Below are 18,844 nucleotides of genomic sequence, written 5' to 3' on the forward strand. Positions count from 1 at the left end.
TTTTTATGCTTTTTGAGGTTAACATCAAAAAACATTCCAGTATGATACAAACACAGGTAATTATAGAAGGAAAGTGTCAAGTGAATCCATAAATGCTCTCAAGCAAAGTCTTAAGTCTCAAAAATGGGGAAAAACTTTAAACGCAAGTGACGTAGACACTGCATATAATAATTTTATAATCGATTTTAAATCATGTCTTGACCTCCATTGTCCTATGTTAAAAACAAAGCATATCAAACAAAAACAATGTAACCCATGGATGACGAGTGGCCTGGTTAACGCCTGTAAAAAGAAAAATATGCTATATAAAAAATTCATTAAGACTAAAACCAAGGAATCTGAAATTAGATACAAAAAGTATAAAAATAAATTAACAGATATAATGAGGAAATGTAAGAAAAACTACTATAGGACTTTGCTTGACAGCAACAAAAACAATATTAAAGGTTTCTGGAAAGTATTAAATGAGATCATTGGTGCAAGGCCAAAAAACAATTGCATTGCTGAATATTATAAACACAATGATAAGACAATCGTAAACATGCAAGAAGTGGCTGAAGGATTCAATAAGTACTTTGTCGAGATTGGGCCAGAACTTGCCAAATCAATTCAACCGTCTAGCAATACCCAGGGTGGACAAGCTGCTTTCTGCGGAAATCTAAACTCGAGTTCCTTTTTCCTCAGCCCTGTCGATGAGCTGGAGATCCTGCAGGTTGTGGGTCAGTTCAAGGGCAAAAAATCACAGGACTGTGATGGCTTGGATATGAGCTTAATTAAACACGTCATACATGAAATTGTTAAACCATTAAAACACATTTGTAACTTGTCTTTTGTAACCGCTAGATTCCCATCAAAAATGAAAATTGCAAAAGTACTGCCAATATTTAAAAATGGTGACAAACATTCTTTTGTTAATTACAGACCTATCTCTCTGCTGCCTCAGTTATCAAAAATTCTTGAAAAACTTTTCAGTGATAGACTCAACAACTATATCAATAAAAACAATCTTCTACACGAAAGCCAATACGGCTTTAGAGAAAACCGTTCCACTTCACTTGCAATGATCGACTTGGTTGAGGAGGTGAGCAATTGTATAGAAAAAAATAAATATGCTCTTGCAATTTTTATTGACCTAAAAAAGGCATTTGATACGATTGATCACTCGATCTTAATCCATAAATTAGAAAAAAATGGAATACGTGGCAACCCACTGCATTGGCTCATATCTTATCTATCAAACAGAATGCAATTTGTCCAGATGGGCGAGTATTCTTCCACTCTGAGGCACATCACTTGTGGTGTGCCTCAGGGTTCTATACTTGGCCCAATTCTCTTTCTACTATATATCAATGACCTGTGTTCGATCTCCAAAAAGCTTAAATTGGTGCTCTTTGCCGATGACACTACAATTCTGTGCTCTGGGAAAAACCTGCAACAGTTGATGGAAGAGGTCTCCAGGGAAATGAATAAACTAAAAGAATGGTTTGACTGTAATAAATTGTCGCTAAATTTGAAAAAAACTAAATTCATGGTACTTGGTAACAAAAAAATTGACACTGAACCCAAGATGACTATAAATAATGAAATCATTGAATGTGTGAGTGAACATAATTTCCTTGGAGTTATTCTTGACCATAAACTTTGCTGGAAGCCTCAATTAACTGCAGTAAAAAACAAGATAGCCAAATCCATCGCAATTATGAGGAAAACTAAATGTTTGCTGGATGAAAGAGCACTTTATACTGTATATTGTACATTAATATTGCCTTATCTTAACTACTGTATAGAGGTGTGGGGAAATACTTACAAAACAAATATTAATATTATATCCATTCTTCAAAAAAAGGCGATACGGATAATTCATAATGCTGGGTACAGGGAACATACAAACCCTCTGTTTCTTAAGTCAAAAATAATTAAATTTGAAGATCTAATCAAATTCAAAACTCTACAAATTGTATATAAAGCACGGTACAATCTGCTCCCAAATAATATCCAAGGCATGTTTCAAATTAGAGATAATAAATATAATCTGAGGGGTCAAATGAATCTTAGGAAACAGTGTGTTCGTACTACCCTAAAAAGTATGTTCATTACCCGACGTGGAGTTGATCTTTGGAATGAATTGGAAGAAAATTTAAAATGTAGTAACTCTCTAGTAAACTTCAAACGACTATACAGATTAAATATATTCAAAAACTATGCTACTAAAGAAGGATCATAGTAAAACTATGAATACTCATCATTTTGTTGGTTGTTAATAATTCTGTCATTCATTATCTACTGCCGCAATGTACTTTGTATGAACTGTAATTTAGCGAGTCTTTACTCTACGTACACATTAGGCGCACACATTATATGCATGCACATGCACACCCGGTGTGTATGTGCATGTGTTTGAATGATACACACATACACTTTACTTGCATACACATGCACATGCACACCCGATGTGTGTGGGCATGTGTATGGATGTTGTACACATACACACTACATACATACACACACACATACACACGCACAGATGGTGAAGGTTTGGTGAAGGTTTGCCACTGCAATGTAATCTAAATGGTGTTATTTATTTAAATATGGGGGGTAAGCGCACACAAGTATTTTACTTCGGCTTACTCCTTTTGAGCACAAACTTGGGATCTGGGTGTACACTGTTTTGTTTTTTGTTTGTTTTTATTATGCTCAAATAAACAATATTCATTCATTCATTCAATTTCATAAAAGTAACTCTCTGGGGGTAAAACAGTTTTTCATTGAGCTCTGGTTTAGTTTTTTAGACAGAAAACATAACTTTAGACCGTGTCTTTCTATTGTGGACATGGGGTTGTGACCTTCAGTTGCATTGGCTCAGGAGCTGCAAGATGAACAGAAATTGCAATTAAAATGGCTTTTATTACCAAATTCCAAAGACTGCAGTTTTGGATAATAAAATTTCCTATTTTATTCTGCGTAAAAATTGCTAACTTTGTTGTTTAGATCTGCACAAACATGATCTGAAATGTGATTCGTGTATTAGTTTGTCAGTTCATATTTCAGTATTTTTGTCAATTCTTCTGACAGGTTTAAAATGTGAACTTTGAATAGAATCCTATAATTAAAACATAAATGGCAAATCTAATCACAATACTTTGTAATCGTGATATATTTCCCAAATCACTTTACGCTAGCTCAGTGTATGCGTATCATGAGCCAGGGGAAGTGTCCGGTCCGCTGCATGCCGAAGATACTGATGAAGAAGCTGAGGCCCGTGGTGACAAACAAGATGGCGGTCATCATGTTGTTCAGGTAGTCCAGTCTTTTCTGCAGAGTAGAGTTATTCAGATCACGCCGACCTGCCACAAATATAAGTACTGCAAAATCACAACATACTACAGCTTTGTTAAAGGTCCTATATTACACCAAATTCACTCCTGTGAGCTTTAAGCCATGTTATAATGTTGTTACCTCATCAAAAACATACCCACAGTTGTGTTTTGTTTCATTCACAAATGTTTGAGTAATCCTGGTTTATTAGTCTGTCTACATCTTCAAAGCTCAAAATGCTCTGTTCCACCTTGTGATGTCATGTAGTGGTCATTCTCAAGCTAAGAGATACCTTTAACCTTTAGTTCAGTAGAGGTAACTGGCAATTCCAGGGCTGAAATAATCCAAATAAAGTGAAGGTGTATGGAGTTTAAAAACACAATGGAGCACTTTCTGTATTACAACATGATATCACAAGGTGGACCATTGAACCATTTGAGAGTTGGTTTGTGTGTTAAACATGTGTCAATGAAACAAAACAAAACTCCAGGTATGTTTTTGATGAGGAAACAACGTAATGACATAGATCAGAAAATAGCGTAATATGTCTAAGTTGTGTCAGCTGAATAAAAATTCCCTCTCTTTTTTTAACAAAAAAAATAATAATTAAAGCCGCAAGCGGCATTGAACGGCCCTCGTGGGCCGTGCTTCGCACTAGGCCAACCCCACACTCCCTGTGGGTGTCCCTTTTTTATTGGGGCTTTGGGCTGCATTTGGCACCAAACAAGTGAAAAAACATTGGAAGCGCTGAGGCACATAATGCAAAAACATGTTTTTTCCAGGCGTCGCCATGGCAACACCGTGCAAAATACAAACTTTTCCCCTGGACTTTTTTGTCGGGGACGACCTGAAGAATCACTGTGCCAAATATTATGCTCGTCGTTGACGGTAATAAGTCGTTACAAGACTTTCAAATGTACGAAAATTTGGAAATTTTCCCATTAAGATAACATGGGCTCTTTTGCACATCGCCATGGCAACACAGTGAAAAATATGACATGGGTCTGATTGACTTTTTTGATCAGGATGACATGAAGAGTCATGGTGCCAAATTTCACATTATTCCATGAAACTAATATTGTTCCCATGAATGGGAAAAATTGGGAGGTTTCCCATTGGGATAACATTGGCAGTTTGGCGCATCACCATGGCAACACGGTGCATAAAACGACATAGGTCTGATTGACTTTATTGATTGGGATGACCCAATGGAATTTTGTGTCAAATTTGGTAACATTTGGGAAAACAAAATTTTGACATCGGGGTCCGCCATTGACCTCTCATTGACTTCCATTCATTTTAGCAGGAACAAACATGGCCCATACCTGCAGCATGGGGGCTTGGATAGGGCTCGATGCCAGGAGTGTGTTTGGGGACATGAGCGCTTCGCGCTGCGTGCGTCAACATTGAGTCAATGGACGAGAGGAAATGTTAGCAAGAACAAATATGCATGTCCCATGGGTTGCTAGGATACAGGAGTCTGTGCACGGTGCGACGGGGCCACAAAGTTGCGCGCAAAGCAACGATGAGTGCATGGGCGAAGCCCATACACTCATCGTTGCGGAAGCAATAGGCCCTACGCCCTGTATGGGCTCGGGCCTAAAAAGAAGGGCCACTTGGTGAAAAGAAACAATGCACTTCAAAAAGTAGTGGGCATCGGTGGCATTGATCTAGACTGCCTGGCCAAAAAAAAGTTGCCATGTGCTCAAAGAATTAGGTCATCTGAATACCTGAATATACCAGATTATTCCATCAATGAATTTTTTCTTCCCTGATGGGATGGGCAGATTCCAAGATGACAATGCCAGGATTCATTGGGCTCAAATTGTGAAAGAGTGGTTCAGGGAGCATGAGACATTATTTTCACACATGGATTGGCCACCACAGAGTCCAGACCTTAAGCCCATTGAGAATCTTTGAGATGTGCTGGAGAAGGCTTTGTGCAGCAGTCAGGCTCTACCGTAATCAATGCAAGATCTTGATGAAAAATTAATGCAACACTGGATGTAAATAAATCTTGTGACATTGCAGAAGCTTATCAAATCGAATATCCCGTTGCCCCCTGCCCTGACTCCTGTATCCTAGCAACCCATGCCGCAGGCATGGGCCATATTTATTATTGCTAAAATGAATGGAAGTCAATAGGAGGTCAATGGCGGACCCCGACGCCATGGTGAATGACGGGTGCGTTAGTGACTGTTTTCACAAAGTTGCCCCGTCGCCCCCTGCACAGACTCCCCTATTCTAGCAAAAGTCAAAATACATTGTGCCAATGGGAGACGTCCCGACGTCAACTTTGCCGTGGAGCCACGAAATTTGGTACACGCATTCTTCAAGTGATGCCAAACAAAAATATTATTATGGCCATGCCCCCTGACAAACCGGAAGTCGGCAATCTTGGTTTGAAAATTCCAAAATGCCAAGTCAGGGTTTCCGCTGACGTCACATTTTAATCAACTCCTCTGAGGGGGCTTCACCTGCAGGGCTGAAAATCATTGTACATCTTGTAGACAAGTGGGACATCAAAAGTTATCCAATTTATGATGATGCCTATCACGGTAAGCAGCAAACTTCCATCGGAATTTGTCGAATTTTCACATGCTCCCGTTTGCGCATGTGAAGTCCGATTTTGCTCAAATTCGAATCAGTTATAAAACTTTCTGGTGTAAACCTACTCATTATGATAGAAACTAAATTGGCGCAATAGCGCCCCCCTACAGAATATCTAATATATTTGTATGGAGGACCGAAAATTTAGTTTTCTGAAATGCTACCAAATTTCACAAAAAATTCTATTGGATCCTCCCAATCAATAAAGTCAATCAGACCCATGTGGTTTTTCGTACTGTGTTACCACGGTGATGCGCCAAACTGGCAATGTTATCCTAATGGGAATGCTCTCAAATTTTCCCATTCATCTGAAAAATATCAGTTTCATAGAATAATGTGAAAATTGACACAATGACTCTTCATGTCATCCTGATCAAAAAAGTCAATTGTAAACATGTCTTATTTTTCACTGGGTTGCCATGGCGATGCGCAAAAGAGCCCATGTTATCTTAATGGGAAAATTTCCAAATTTTCGTACATTTCAAAGTCTTATAACGATTTATTACCTTCACTGACAAACATAAACAGTGATTCTTCAGGTTGTCCCCGTCAAAAAAGTCCCGGGGGCCAAATTTGTATTTTGCACGCTGTTGCCCTGGCGATGTCTGGAAAACCCATATTTTTGCATTTTGTGCATCATTCCTTCCACTGTGTGTAGACTTTGTTTAGTGACAAGTACAGCCCAAAGCTGCAATAATACGGACAAAACTGGTGCGTTAGCGCCTCCTGTGAGGAGTGCCGGGTCGGCCAAGTGCGAAGCCTGGCCCGCGAGGGCCGTTCAATGCCGCTTGCGGCTTTAATTGTACTTTTCTTTTCAATAATTCTTTTTACCACAAACCTTAAAGAAAGCTGTGTAGTCACATTTTGTGCAGTTATCTCTTCACACAGAAGTGTTAAAATAAAGTTCTGTAATAAACAATATATTAGTCAATCTACGTAATATATTGGTACCGCTTGCTATTCCAGCAAGCCTGTCTGTATGTTATGACTGTAAGTAAAGTATAGTGTAGTGTTATTTCAGATATTATCTATGGACTTAAATTTCTAGTCTGTTTTTCTATGTGTCCCAACGCATTCAACATGTCCCTCTTTTTGTACAATGTCACATAGTCACCCTACTAGTATTATTAGTAATATTTATCTGAAATTGGCACAGAGTATATAATGTCTGTCTAAAGGTACACTGAGAACATTTTTTGGTTGAGGGTGCAGTATCTTCCTGCTTATTTGTTCATTTATTAGAACCCCCATTTGCCACACCCAAGGGCCAGCTAATCTTCCTGAGATATTTTTAAAATTACTTCACAATTAAATTTCATAAAATAATCACTTAAAGGCAAAATAAAAGGTGATGTTATGGCTTTTCCTAGAGTGTTTCACAGTATGGGATTAAACTTATATACTTATATAGTAGACAAACAGGTGGTACCACCATGCCAAGTTACATGTCAGGTAACATGATAGGTAAGAATGCATGTTTTCCAATGTATTTTTTAAAGTATAAAAACTTTACTGTAATACTAAAACATTTTTATGGAGACAAACCAGATGGCGAACCTTCTACAAGAAAAGTTACACAGAACGCCTTTAAAGGGCCCATATTACACAGTTTTCTGATCTGTGTTATAATGGTGTTTCTTCATCAAAAACATACCTGGAGTTGTGGAGTTTTTTGGGTTTTTTTTGTTTTTTTTTTCATTCACACACGTTCAACACATAAACCCTGCATATTTAGGCTGTGTGGAGCACTTCCTGTATTATTACTCAACACTGGAATTATTTGGATAATTTCAGCCCTGGAAAGGTAGCTGTTAACTTGAAAACTACCTCTACATGACATCACAAGGTGGAAGAGAGCATTTTGAGCTTTTGAAATGTGGACAGACTAATAATAGTATTACTAAAACATGTGTGAATGAAACAAAACACAACTCCAGGTCTGTTTGTGATGAGGTAACAACATTATAACATGACTTAAAGGTCACATGAGTCAATTTTGTGGATCTTTAATTGTTGAGTTGCAAAAATAGGAATCAAAGTCAAAATTGTAAGAGAACTGTCAAGTAAAGTTAGTATCATATTAGAAGATTAGTGAAAGCATCTCCTCTGGGTTGTTTCAGTATTTAGACTATTGGACCAATGAGCAAAAACTTAAAAAACAAAAACAAACTTTTCACAACAAGTGCCACCTAAGATATTTACAGTGGTTTGCAAAAGTATTCATCCACCTGGAACTTTTTCAAATTATGTCAAGTCACAACCACAAATTTAAATATTTTTTAATGTGCATTTTATGTGAATAAATAACACAAAATGGTACATAAGTGTGAAGTAGAAAGAAAATTATGCATCATTTCCAAAAAAAAACTAAAAACTAAAAAAACAAAAAAAAAAAAAAAACTAAACAAAACTGAAAAGTGCAGTGTGCAAAAGTATTCAGCCCCACTAAGCCAATACTTTTGCTGCAATTACAGCTGCAAGTCTTTTGGGGTATGTCTCCACCAACTTTGCACACCTACAGACTGAAATGTTTGCCCATTCTTCAGTTCAAAACAGTTCAAGCTCTGTCAGATTTGATGGAGACCGTTTGTGAACTGCAGTTTTCAGATCTTGCCACAGATTCTAAGTTGAATTTAGGTCTTTGACTGGGCCATTCGAACAGATTAATATGTTTTGCTTTAAACCATTCTATTGTCAGTTTGGTTTTATGTTTAGGATCATCCTCCTGCTGTGAACCTCTGCCCCAGTCTCAAGTTTTTTGCAGACTCCAACAGGTTTTCTTCCATGATCTCCCTGTATTTAGTTCCATCCAACTTCCCATCAACTCTGACCAGCTTCCCTGTTCCAGCTGAAGAAAAGCACCCCCACAGCATGATGCTATAACCACAGTGTTTGACTGTGGGGATGGTGTGTTTATAGTGATGTGCAGGGTTAGTTTTCCTTCCCACGTAGTGTTTTGCTTTTAGGCCAAAAAGTTTGATTTTGGTCTAATCAGACCAGAGCACCTTCTGACACATATTAGCTGTATCCTCCAAATGACTTCTAGTGAACTGTAAACAAGACTTCTTATGGATGGTTTTCAACAATGGCTTTCTTCTTGCCACTCTTGTGTAGTGCACGACTAATAGTTGTCTTGTGAACAGATTCCCCCACCTGAACTGTGGATCTTAGCAACTCTTCAAGAGTCACCATGGGCCTCTTGGCTGCATCTCTGATGAGTGCTCTTCTTTTTCAATCTGTAAGTTTTGGTGGACAGCCATGTCTGGGTAGGTTTGTGCCATACTCTTTCCATTTCTGGATGATGGACTGAACAGTGCTCCTTGAGATTTCCAATGCTTGGGAAATCTTTTTATATCCAAGCCCCGCTTTAAACTTCACCACAACTTTTTCTCTGACCTGTTTGGTGTGCTCCTTTGACTTCATTTTGTGATTTTCTCCCCAACACTCTCTTAAACTTCTGTGGCCTTCACAGCACAGCTGCATTTATACTGACACAAGATTACACACAGGTGGACACTTTTTAGTCATTAGATCAACATTCAATCTTTCTAAAATCATCAGGCAACTTCTAAAAGCAATTGGTTGCATTAAAAAAGGATGAATACATTTGCACACTGCACAAGTTTTTATTAAAAAAAATGTGGAAATCTTGTAAAATATTTTCTTCCACTTCACACTTGCCATTTTGTGTTACTCATTCATGTAAAATGGTGACAAAATGTATTTAAATTTGTGGTTGTGTCATGACAATATGTGAAAAAGTTCCAGGGGATGAATACTTAGCTACTGTAGCTTTCTGAGTACCACCAGATCATAACCTAGATTATATAGAATCTGAGTTATGATTTAAGCATGGTCTAAAAACATGGAGTAGTTCAGATAATGATTAACCCGAAGGAAGACACAGACCTTATTGAGTTGAGTAAAACTAATACTAAAACTGCAGAGGCCCCACATACCACCAGAGGGCTTGTACCACAGTTTGAGAAACACTGTTCTAGACTTTAATGGTTCATAGTACATTTCATTTTACCCAACTCTTTAATGTCTTCAGTGCTGTGATTTTTCATTGCAGCACCCAGGTATATGTTCACATATTGAGTCGGGATCTTGTCTGGAATGGTTCTTTGATTTGGATTAATTGAATAAATGGAAGTGCCTAAAAAAGACCCAACCAGGCATGGTAAGAACATGCAAACTTTCCAAAAAACTTTCCAAAAAATACAAACCAAATATCGCTTTCACATAATCTGTCACACAAATGTGTATTTAATTAAGAATACACAAAAACATTTACAGGTCTATCAAGGTGATTTATTTCTAACATTTATCTAAATACATTATTTTTAATTCAATAAAAATGTCAGTATTTCAGAAACAATAACAACAAACATTTGAAAATATGACAATTAGTTTTGTATTTTTAAATTAAATTAACTGTAAAAAGGGAATTTCCATATGAGCGAAAATTACTCCAGTTCAGAAGAAAATTTCAATGGCATCTTTTTTAGTTCAAGTAACGTATAAGAGTATCTGAGGTAAGAGGAGTTATTAGGAGACACATTCTTTGGGGTATTTAGTATTAAACTCTAACATACTTGGAGTTTTGTTTTGTTTCATTCACACATGTTTAACACACAAACCCTACAAATATGTGTTGAGTTCTTTTCTCAAATGGAAAACACTCACTGTCATGCGGTAATACAGGAAATGCTCCACTGTGTTTCTAAACCTCATACACCTTCACTAGAATTTTTTTTTTTTTTATATATATAATTTTGGAATTGCCAATATCTACTAAAAAGATACATAAAAGGCAGCTGTTAACTTGAAAACTACCACTTGATGACAACACAAGGTGGAACAGAGCATGGGTTCTGGAAAAGTAGACACACAATGCAGGGTTACTCAAATATGTGTGAATTAAACAAAACACAACTCCAGGTATGTTTTTGAGGCAATAACATTTCACCATGACTAAAAGCTATCATCATCATCAATTGATTGGGTATATAGTCAAACTATATTCTGAATTAAAATCATTTTAACTCATGTTGTTATCCCTTCTTTGCAGTGTGCTCTGTGGTCAGGGTATGGATACTTTGCCGCTGAAGTCATTAACATTCCCTGGGGGTGTGATGTTGACCGGAGGGCACTGCTCTGTCTGAGGCTCTGTTACTCAAATTAAACTTTAATCTGAGATGTTTTAACACAATCTGCCCTGAAAGAACTGATATAGCTGGAACTACAACAGGTGAGCTAATTTATACTGTTGAGTCCCTCTCACATATAATTACAGACACATGCCTCGTCGCATTAGTTAAACTTTTTTTCAGTTAATCAGTCTCACCTTTTTGTTGAAAATAAAACACCTAAATGGGACCATGGACTTGATCACAGGCTCTTGAAAATGAGTTGTTTGAATGAATGTTTGAATTCATTTTGTAGTTTTTTTGTTTTCAGAAATCTAAAAACATATTTGGCAGTGTTTGCTAATGTGTGCATTGTGTCACCATGGTAACTGCTGAACGTTCCACCAAAGACATATGTGTAGAACCCCAGCTGTCACTGCAAAGTATCAATATGAGGGCATGCATCAAAAGTGTAGGCGAGCCAGTAGCCAGCGGAAAAACCCTGTCCTCTTGGAGCCAAAGAAACTGACAAAGAAGTTGGTGACAGTTGTGGCGAAGATGAGTCCAGTGGCCATGTTGTTCAGGTAGTCCAGTCTCTTCTGATTGGCCACCACGTTCAGGTCTCTGCGGGCTACACACACACATGCATACACAGACAGACATACACACATTTCATTCACTCTATAGCACAATGATACCCAGTATAACTTGCAGTAAAATACAACTTCTTTGAGACTTGTTGCAAGCTATTAAATGTGCACCATATAATTCTTCTGGGGGAGGGTGCACCAGATGCTTGTTTCCATGGATTTATCATGCTTTTGTTCATGTACTGGTGTTTAATTGCTCAAAATCTGACCAGTAACTTGCTTGACTCCAAGGAGATTAATGCTATACTATGGAACATTCCAGGCAAAATTTCTATGGAGATTAGCAGGTGACAAACCCTCAAATACATAGTGCACCTTTAAAGCTGGAGTGGAACTAAAATCATACTAGCCTTTATAACTATCAAGTAAAGTGTTTGAATGCATTTTTATATTTTAAAACACACGATACTATCTCTGTACCATACTATCTTGACATGGCGATACTTGCCAGTCGCTATAGTATTACTTAGTATTGGATATAAAGATAAATAAATCAGTCACTGAGACGGCCCTTAACGCTGTTGGGCCAAGTTGTTTATTTTATGACCTTTTGGAGTTGATCTAAACTACAGGAGATGACTGATTGCATTATCCATTAGCATGTGTGACCTGCTTGACAAAACTGTTATTAAAGTAGTATTTAAAGTAGGGTGCACTCTTACAATTTTAAAAACTACTACAATCACAACAGAACCTGGGTGGCCAGTGCCTTAACCTGCAGATAGGGAACACATACAAGTTTTACCTCGACCTCTGCCTATATCTAGCGACACAGATTGATGTGTCTAAGCTAAATCTTAAACACAGTTCCTTTAGCATCAAATGAACCATTGAACAATCTTATTAATTAACAATAGTCCAATTCTAGGACTATTTATAAACTTTTCAGAGCACAAATCGCTGGAAGAGCCACCCCAGGAGCCAGCTGCGTTGTGTGCCAAAGGCTGACTTGATAATGTTGGCAGTCATGATGACAAAGATGAGGCCAGTGGTGAGATTATTTAAAAGGTTTAGCAGACGCTGAGAAGAGGGGAGGAGCCGCAGTTCACAGCGAGCTAAAATACACGCACAACATACAACCCAAGCACGCACAAACACACACACAAGTCTATGGTTGGTCCAATGGCTCAGTTGAAATAAAGATCTAAAATAGATTTTTGTTTTAGCACTTTAAATATATCTTTTTTATTTAATGTAAAAGTATCTGTTGTTTCACTATTCCTCATTGACAAAATTAAACAGAACACACAAACCACTCACATTTTGAACAACATCAAGCATCAAATTAGGTCAAATTAATGTTGTGAGTATAGAAAAAACTTGGTCATTTGGTTAGTCTAACAATATATTTTGGGAATTCTTGTTTTAAAGTGCATTTGAAAGGTTAGACTACTATTTTAATTAAATATAGTTTACATGATTACTGTACAGCATATTTAATTGTGTAATCCCTCAGTCATCCAGGCCTGATCCATAGCACAAGAAAAATATTAAATCTGTCAACTAGACAAAATGTTGGAGGAGTGAGTACAATGACAGCTGACAGATTTTAGATTTTTGTTTTGCTACTGTGTATTTAAGTTTAACTAAAAACTAAAAACTAAAATTTTTTTTTCAATTTCTTTGGGGTTTTTTTTGGTGAAGTTTATAATTTTATTTTCTGGTTGGACACAGGCAGCAGATGTGACATATATAGAGGTAATTCCATAACTGTTATCTAGCAACCATAATGTTAACAAAGGCAACACAATGAAGATACAATTGTTCCAAAAAGTTTGAATGTGTAAATGTTGATTTATATATATATATATATATATATATATATATATATATATATATATATATATATATATATATATATATATATATATATATATATATATATATATATATATATATATATATATATATATATATATATTAACCTACAAATATAATTTTACACTTACAAATTTCATTTTACGCTTACAAATATTGTTTTACGCTTACAACTTTGCAATTGTACAAGTATAAATCTGAAAATAATGCTTTCCTGAGTTTTGAGACATTCGTTGCGTTTGTCTCAAAACTATTTTTAAGTGCAATGGCTGATTTGAACGTGAAGACAGCAGGGGGCGGGGCTAGAGGGGGACGGAGGTTGCTGTGACAATGGCTAAACTAGTTTATATATGGTAAAAGAGTAGCTAACCTGAATTTAGAAACCTTTATGTGATATTATGATGAGCATTATTAACTTTTTTAATAAGTTGTATACCAAGGTAAATTGTGTAGATAACACTTTTGTAGCCACACTGGTTTTAACAGGTTTTTCAGAAAACAAGATGTTGCCATTAGTTAGTGCCTTATGCTAGCGAACTTTTCCTCGGCTTTTTCCTGCTAATAAGGCTAGTGTGACATTACGAGTGGTCACAAACACTGGCTCCTCCATTTTTAGCAAGAACACCACTCCACTCCAGTCCAACCTGGAGAAAGAATTCCTACAGAACAGAGCAGGCTATACATTGAGCATTGAGTTTAACCATGTGAAGACATGACATACATTTGAGTTAACTTCATCGTTCAGCATTTGGGCATACAAAAATACACTTGTTTTAAGTTGTGGTTTCTTTCAGTGCCGCTGCTTGAGCCCCGCACCTGGACCATTAACTGATCTGTTGCTACACTGCTGGTGGGGTGATGAGCCCTGGGTTCACCAGCCAGGTTTCTACTAACATTGTTTTCTGAAAAACTTCTAGCCACACTGGCTTTATCTACGCAAACACTTTTATAGCCACACTGGCTTTATCTATGCAATTTACCTTGGTATATAACTTATTAATCAAGTAATCAAATATTTTATTTTTTTTAATGAACAAGAATAGATCCAATCTTTGCTGATCCCAGGCCTAAATTGTGCAGTTTTTCTCCTGTGATTTATGCTAAGCCCCACCCTTTTTCTCTGTGACAGTCATCTGATTTACGCTAAGCCCTGCCCCTTGTCTGACAACATTCACTCATCTCAGCACATATACATACACATACACATACACATACACATACAGGTACACATACATATAAATTTACATACACATTTACGGATACACCAAAAGGTAAGGCCCTCTACTCCTAAGTCCACCGTGGAATCTTCACTCTCTGCCACAAACTGCTCCAGGTCCAAGAGGCCTCTAGCATAACTTTTACAAACATTCACAGTTCCGATCATGTACTTCCTTTGTTTTGTCCGTTTTACTGTTGCAAAACAACAGTGCATAAAATGAAATTATGAAATTATGCGCATAGTCCCTGGATGCGTTTCCTATGTGCACTCTGCACGCTCTGTCTGTATACTGAAATGTAAAGGCCAAATCCAATTGTTTTGCTTTTCTTTGTTTTGCTTTCCTGTCAGCACTGTGATGATTGCAGGTAAAAATGGTTTGCATATTGGGAAAGATGAGTGTTGTAGCTTTCATTTGATGTGTAGATTGTGTGAGTGAGGCAGTAGTATATGTACATTACTGTGGTCTTGTAAGGTGGGGGGACAACCCATGAGCTCTATAACAGGTTTTAAAAGGTTAATATGCACATCAAAATGTCACATAAAGGTGACGTACTGTCTGAATTTGGGTTAGCTACTTCTTTACTGTATATAAACCAGTTTAGCCACTGTTACAGCAACCCCAGTCCCCCTCTAGCCCCACCCCCTGCTGTCTTCACTTTCAAATTAGCCATTGCGCTTACAAATTGTTTTGAGACAAACTTGTCAAATGTCTCAAAACGTGTGAAAGCGTAATTTTCAGATTTGTACTTGTAAAATGACAAAGTTGCAAGCGTAAAATGATATTTATAAGTGTAAAACGATATTTTTCAGTGTAATTTTTTTATTTTATTTTTTATTTACCAGAGTACAAATGAACATTTATACATTTACAAACTTTTTGGAACAATTGTATCTTCATACAACACCTTTATTTTGTAAAATGTCAGCAAAAATGCCCTCCTTGTATGTAAATTCTCTGCCTTTTTTTAATTTTTGTCGATGACTGTTGTTGACGACAGTAGCTCAGTTGGAAGAGTGTTTGTCCACTGATCTGAACTGGAGGTTGGCAGTTCAAATCCCACTTTGCACATAAACATCTTTGGCAGAGCAGTCAGATCCACTAACCCAAAAGGTGGTAGTGCCATTCCACTTCCCACAGATGAATGCTGTTGTTGTGTTCTTGGGCAAGACACTTAACCCACCTCATCCAGAGTGTTTATACTGATGTATGAGTGTGTGAATGGGTGAGTTCCTTGATGTTTTGTAAAGTGCCTTCAAAATGGAAAAGCGTCAAATAAAAATCTGACCATTAGCCATTAGCCATCACATTGGTAGAGGCATTCTGTTTTACAACTCACAACTAGGCCACCTGTATTTTTATTGTTTTTTCTCAATTCTTCTTCCACAAACTGCCTCTTGACTGATGTAAAACTATGATAAAAGATAAATCAGATGTTAATACTTTGCCATGCTGCTGTATGGCATTAAATTCATCTATATACCATTAAATCAATTAGAGGTATTTTAACTGATACTCTGCAGTGACATCACACTGGGGGTGTTCTACATGTATCTATGGTGGAATGTTCAGCTATTACCATGGAGACACAACGCATACATTACCAAACACTGTCAAATAAGCTTTAAGATCTGTCTGAAAACTCAAAAAAAAAAAAAGACAAAATGGATTTAAACAAAATGGAAAAGTTTAGAGTGACTGAAAAACTGCTGGCTAATGCTAACTAGCTTGCAAATGTAATTTTATGTGTGAGAGACTTACAGCACAAATCAGCTCACTAGTTGTAGTTTCAGCTAAGTCAGCTCTTTCTGGTCAGATTGTGTTAAAGGTCAGATTAAAGTCTGACAGAGCTTCTGACAGAACCTCTGGTTAGCATCTCACCCCCAGGGAATGTTAATGGCATCAGCTGCAAAGTATCAACTGCTGAAACCCAGAGATTTTAATAACCAGAGAAGTGCATTCTAAAGATCCCAGTGCGCTCCATGCCCATAGTGGTGATGAGGATGTTGGTGATGAAGATGAGGAAGACGAGGGCTGTCAGACGATTGTTCAAACTGTTCAGACGTTTGTGGTTGGCTTCAATGTTTAGATCCCTCTGAGCTGGAAAAATTACACATGTACATGCACCTACATACGAAACTACTCAAAATTTCAACTCTTCTAAATTAACACTAGCCTCTAAAAATGAAACTTAAAGGCAAACTATGTAACTTTTCAGGAGGAGTATATTCACTTGATTGTCTCATTGAGATTTTATTGCTTTAGAATATCCCACAGTATGGCATTAAAGTAATATATCGCACGCCCACACGCCGAATCAAAATAAGTATGCCTGTTCTCAAAGGTATTTTTGAGCAATAAAACGCAGGAAATAAATGATAGGTAGATAAGTTTAATGCTGTGGAACATTTCAGGCAAAGCAATAACATCTTCATGGAAACAAATATAGGTGGCAAACTCCACCAGAAAAGTTACACAGTGCACCTTTAAAGGGACATTGTAACTTTTTAGGTGGGGCACATCCACTTTATTGTCTCTGTGGAGATGCTTTGCCTGAAATCTTCCATAGTAGGGCATTAATGTTGCATTAACTACATTGCAGGTATTTGAATTGCAGTTACCATTCTTATTGAGACTCTCCCCAGAGCCAAATTGTAACTTGGCCAGGTTGCAACTCCTGCTTGTGTCCATGGAGATATATAAGTTTAAAGCTATACAGTGGAAAATTCCAGGCAGTTCAGTAACATCCACAGAACAACCACATGGCGTACCCTCCACCTGAAAAGTTACATAATGCACCTTTAAATTCAACCAGGAAGACTGTATTTCTTTTCTGTGAAGGTGAGTAGAGTTAGTGTGTTAAATAATTGTTATGACACATAGGGGGTATCAGAGAGTATTCTGACTGCTCATAATCTAACAATGTAATATAATGTAATAATTCTTACCAATGATAACAATCAGGACCCCAGCCACTATCTGCAGTGCCAGGGAGAAGGAGATCAAGGTCAGGACTGCAGCATAGTACCTGTATAAAATAAATACAGTACAATCAATGTTTTGAGTACAACCTGAATAAATAGTAGTAGTACACAAGTAGAACATGGGTGCAAAAAATAGACGAAATATAATGTAATGGTCGTACAATAAAAAGCACTATAATAATTTCTTGTTACCTATGGTATGGTATGGTATGCTTTTATTTGAAACAGGGACAGTGCACGACATTACATTGACCTTAAAAACAGGAAAGATGTCTGGTGCCAGGTTATAGCAAAAATACTAATTTCCACCTGTAGTCCCTGGACAGGCTGATGTTTAATAAAAATAAGTTTGGTGTAGATGGATGAGAAACCTGTAAATCTATGATACATATATCAAATACAACACATCTCACATCCAAATATGACATTTCTAAAAACATTCAGCTCACACACACACTTCCATTCCAAATTATTCACACACACAAACACTGAGTTTCAAATATGCAAATACTCTTTCTTTCATACACATTCACTAATGAGTGCAAATTTGCTTTGATATTAACCATTCCTTTGTCACCTGTGCAAACCTTTGAAAACTTGTGCATGCTATAATCTCATTTGGCAAACTATTCCACTGACTCACAGCAACAATCGAGAAAGCCGATTTAGCAAAAGAAGTCCTACGTTTTGGAACGCTGCACTCTCCTCTAGAGGGCGACCTAGTGACTCGAGTTGTTTTTTCTGAGCTCAGTGAGACAAACCTTCTTAGAGGAGGACAAGCAATACCATGAATAATTTTAAAAAGTAGACAGATGTTTGCATATATTAACAGATTATTAAAGTTTAGAAAACCATATTTGGAGAGGATCTGACAGTGGTGATACTGTCTGGATTTTTTGTCATGAATCTTTAGTGCACATTTATAGTGTTGAATCCTTACAAAAATGTTTAAACCCATTTTTGATTGGTTTGACGCTCGATACCAATTACAATACTGCAATAATAATAATTACAAAAAAAAATCTTCGTCTTATACCAGTTCTGGATAGAACTGGTATAAGACTGGTATAAAACTGGTATTAGGTTTTTATTTTTATATTGATACATTTGTCAGCTGT

General features: G+C 37.1%; 1 protein-coding gene across 3 annotated transcripts in view; it reads right to left on the minus strand.

Moving 5' to 3' along the window:
• Nucleotides 1–462: 462 nt before the first annotated feature.
• LOC117392133 (ninjurin-2-like) overlaps nt 463–18,844 on the minus strand; it is a 71,970-nt gene continuing 53,588 nt past the window's right edge. Inside the window, exons 3-4 of one of the 3 annotated variants that reach the window (XM_055231806.1) lie at nt 17,691–17,770; nt 463–3,344 (exon numbers count right to left, since the gene is read on the minus strand). In XM_055231806.1, coding sequence (XP_055087781.1) covers nt 3,181–3,344; nt 17,691–17,770 — 244 coding nt within the window. In that variant the 3' untranslated portion in view covers nt 463–3,180. Of the gene's footprint in view, nt 3,345–10,220; nt 12,763–17,690; nt 17,771–18,844 lie in introns of those variants that run through there. The other 2 variants (XM_055231805.1, XM_033990122.2) reach the window with 2 other exon arrangements.

The sequence above is a fragment of the Periophthalmus magnuspinnatus genome, chromosome 23, assembly GCF_009829125.3.
Source record: "Periophthalmus magnuspinnatus isolate fPerMag1 chromosome 23, fPerMag1.2.pri, whole genome shotgun sequence".
Lineage (NCBI taxonomy): Eukaryota > Metazoa > Chordata > Actinopteri > Gobiiformes > Gobiidae > Periophthalmus > Periophthalmus magnuspinnatus.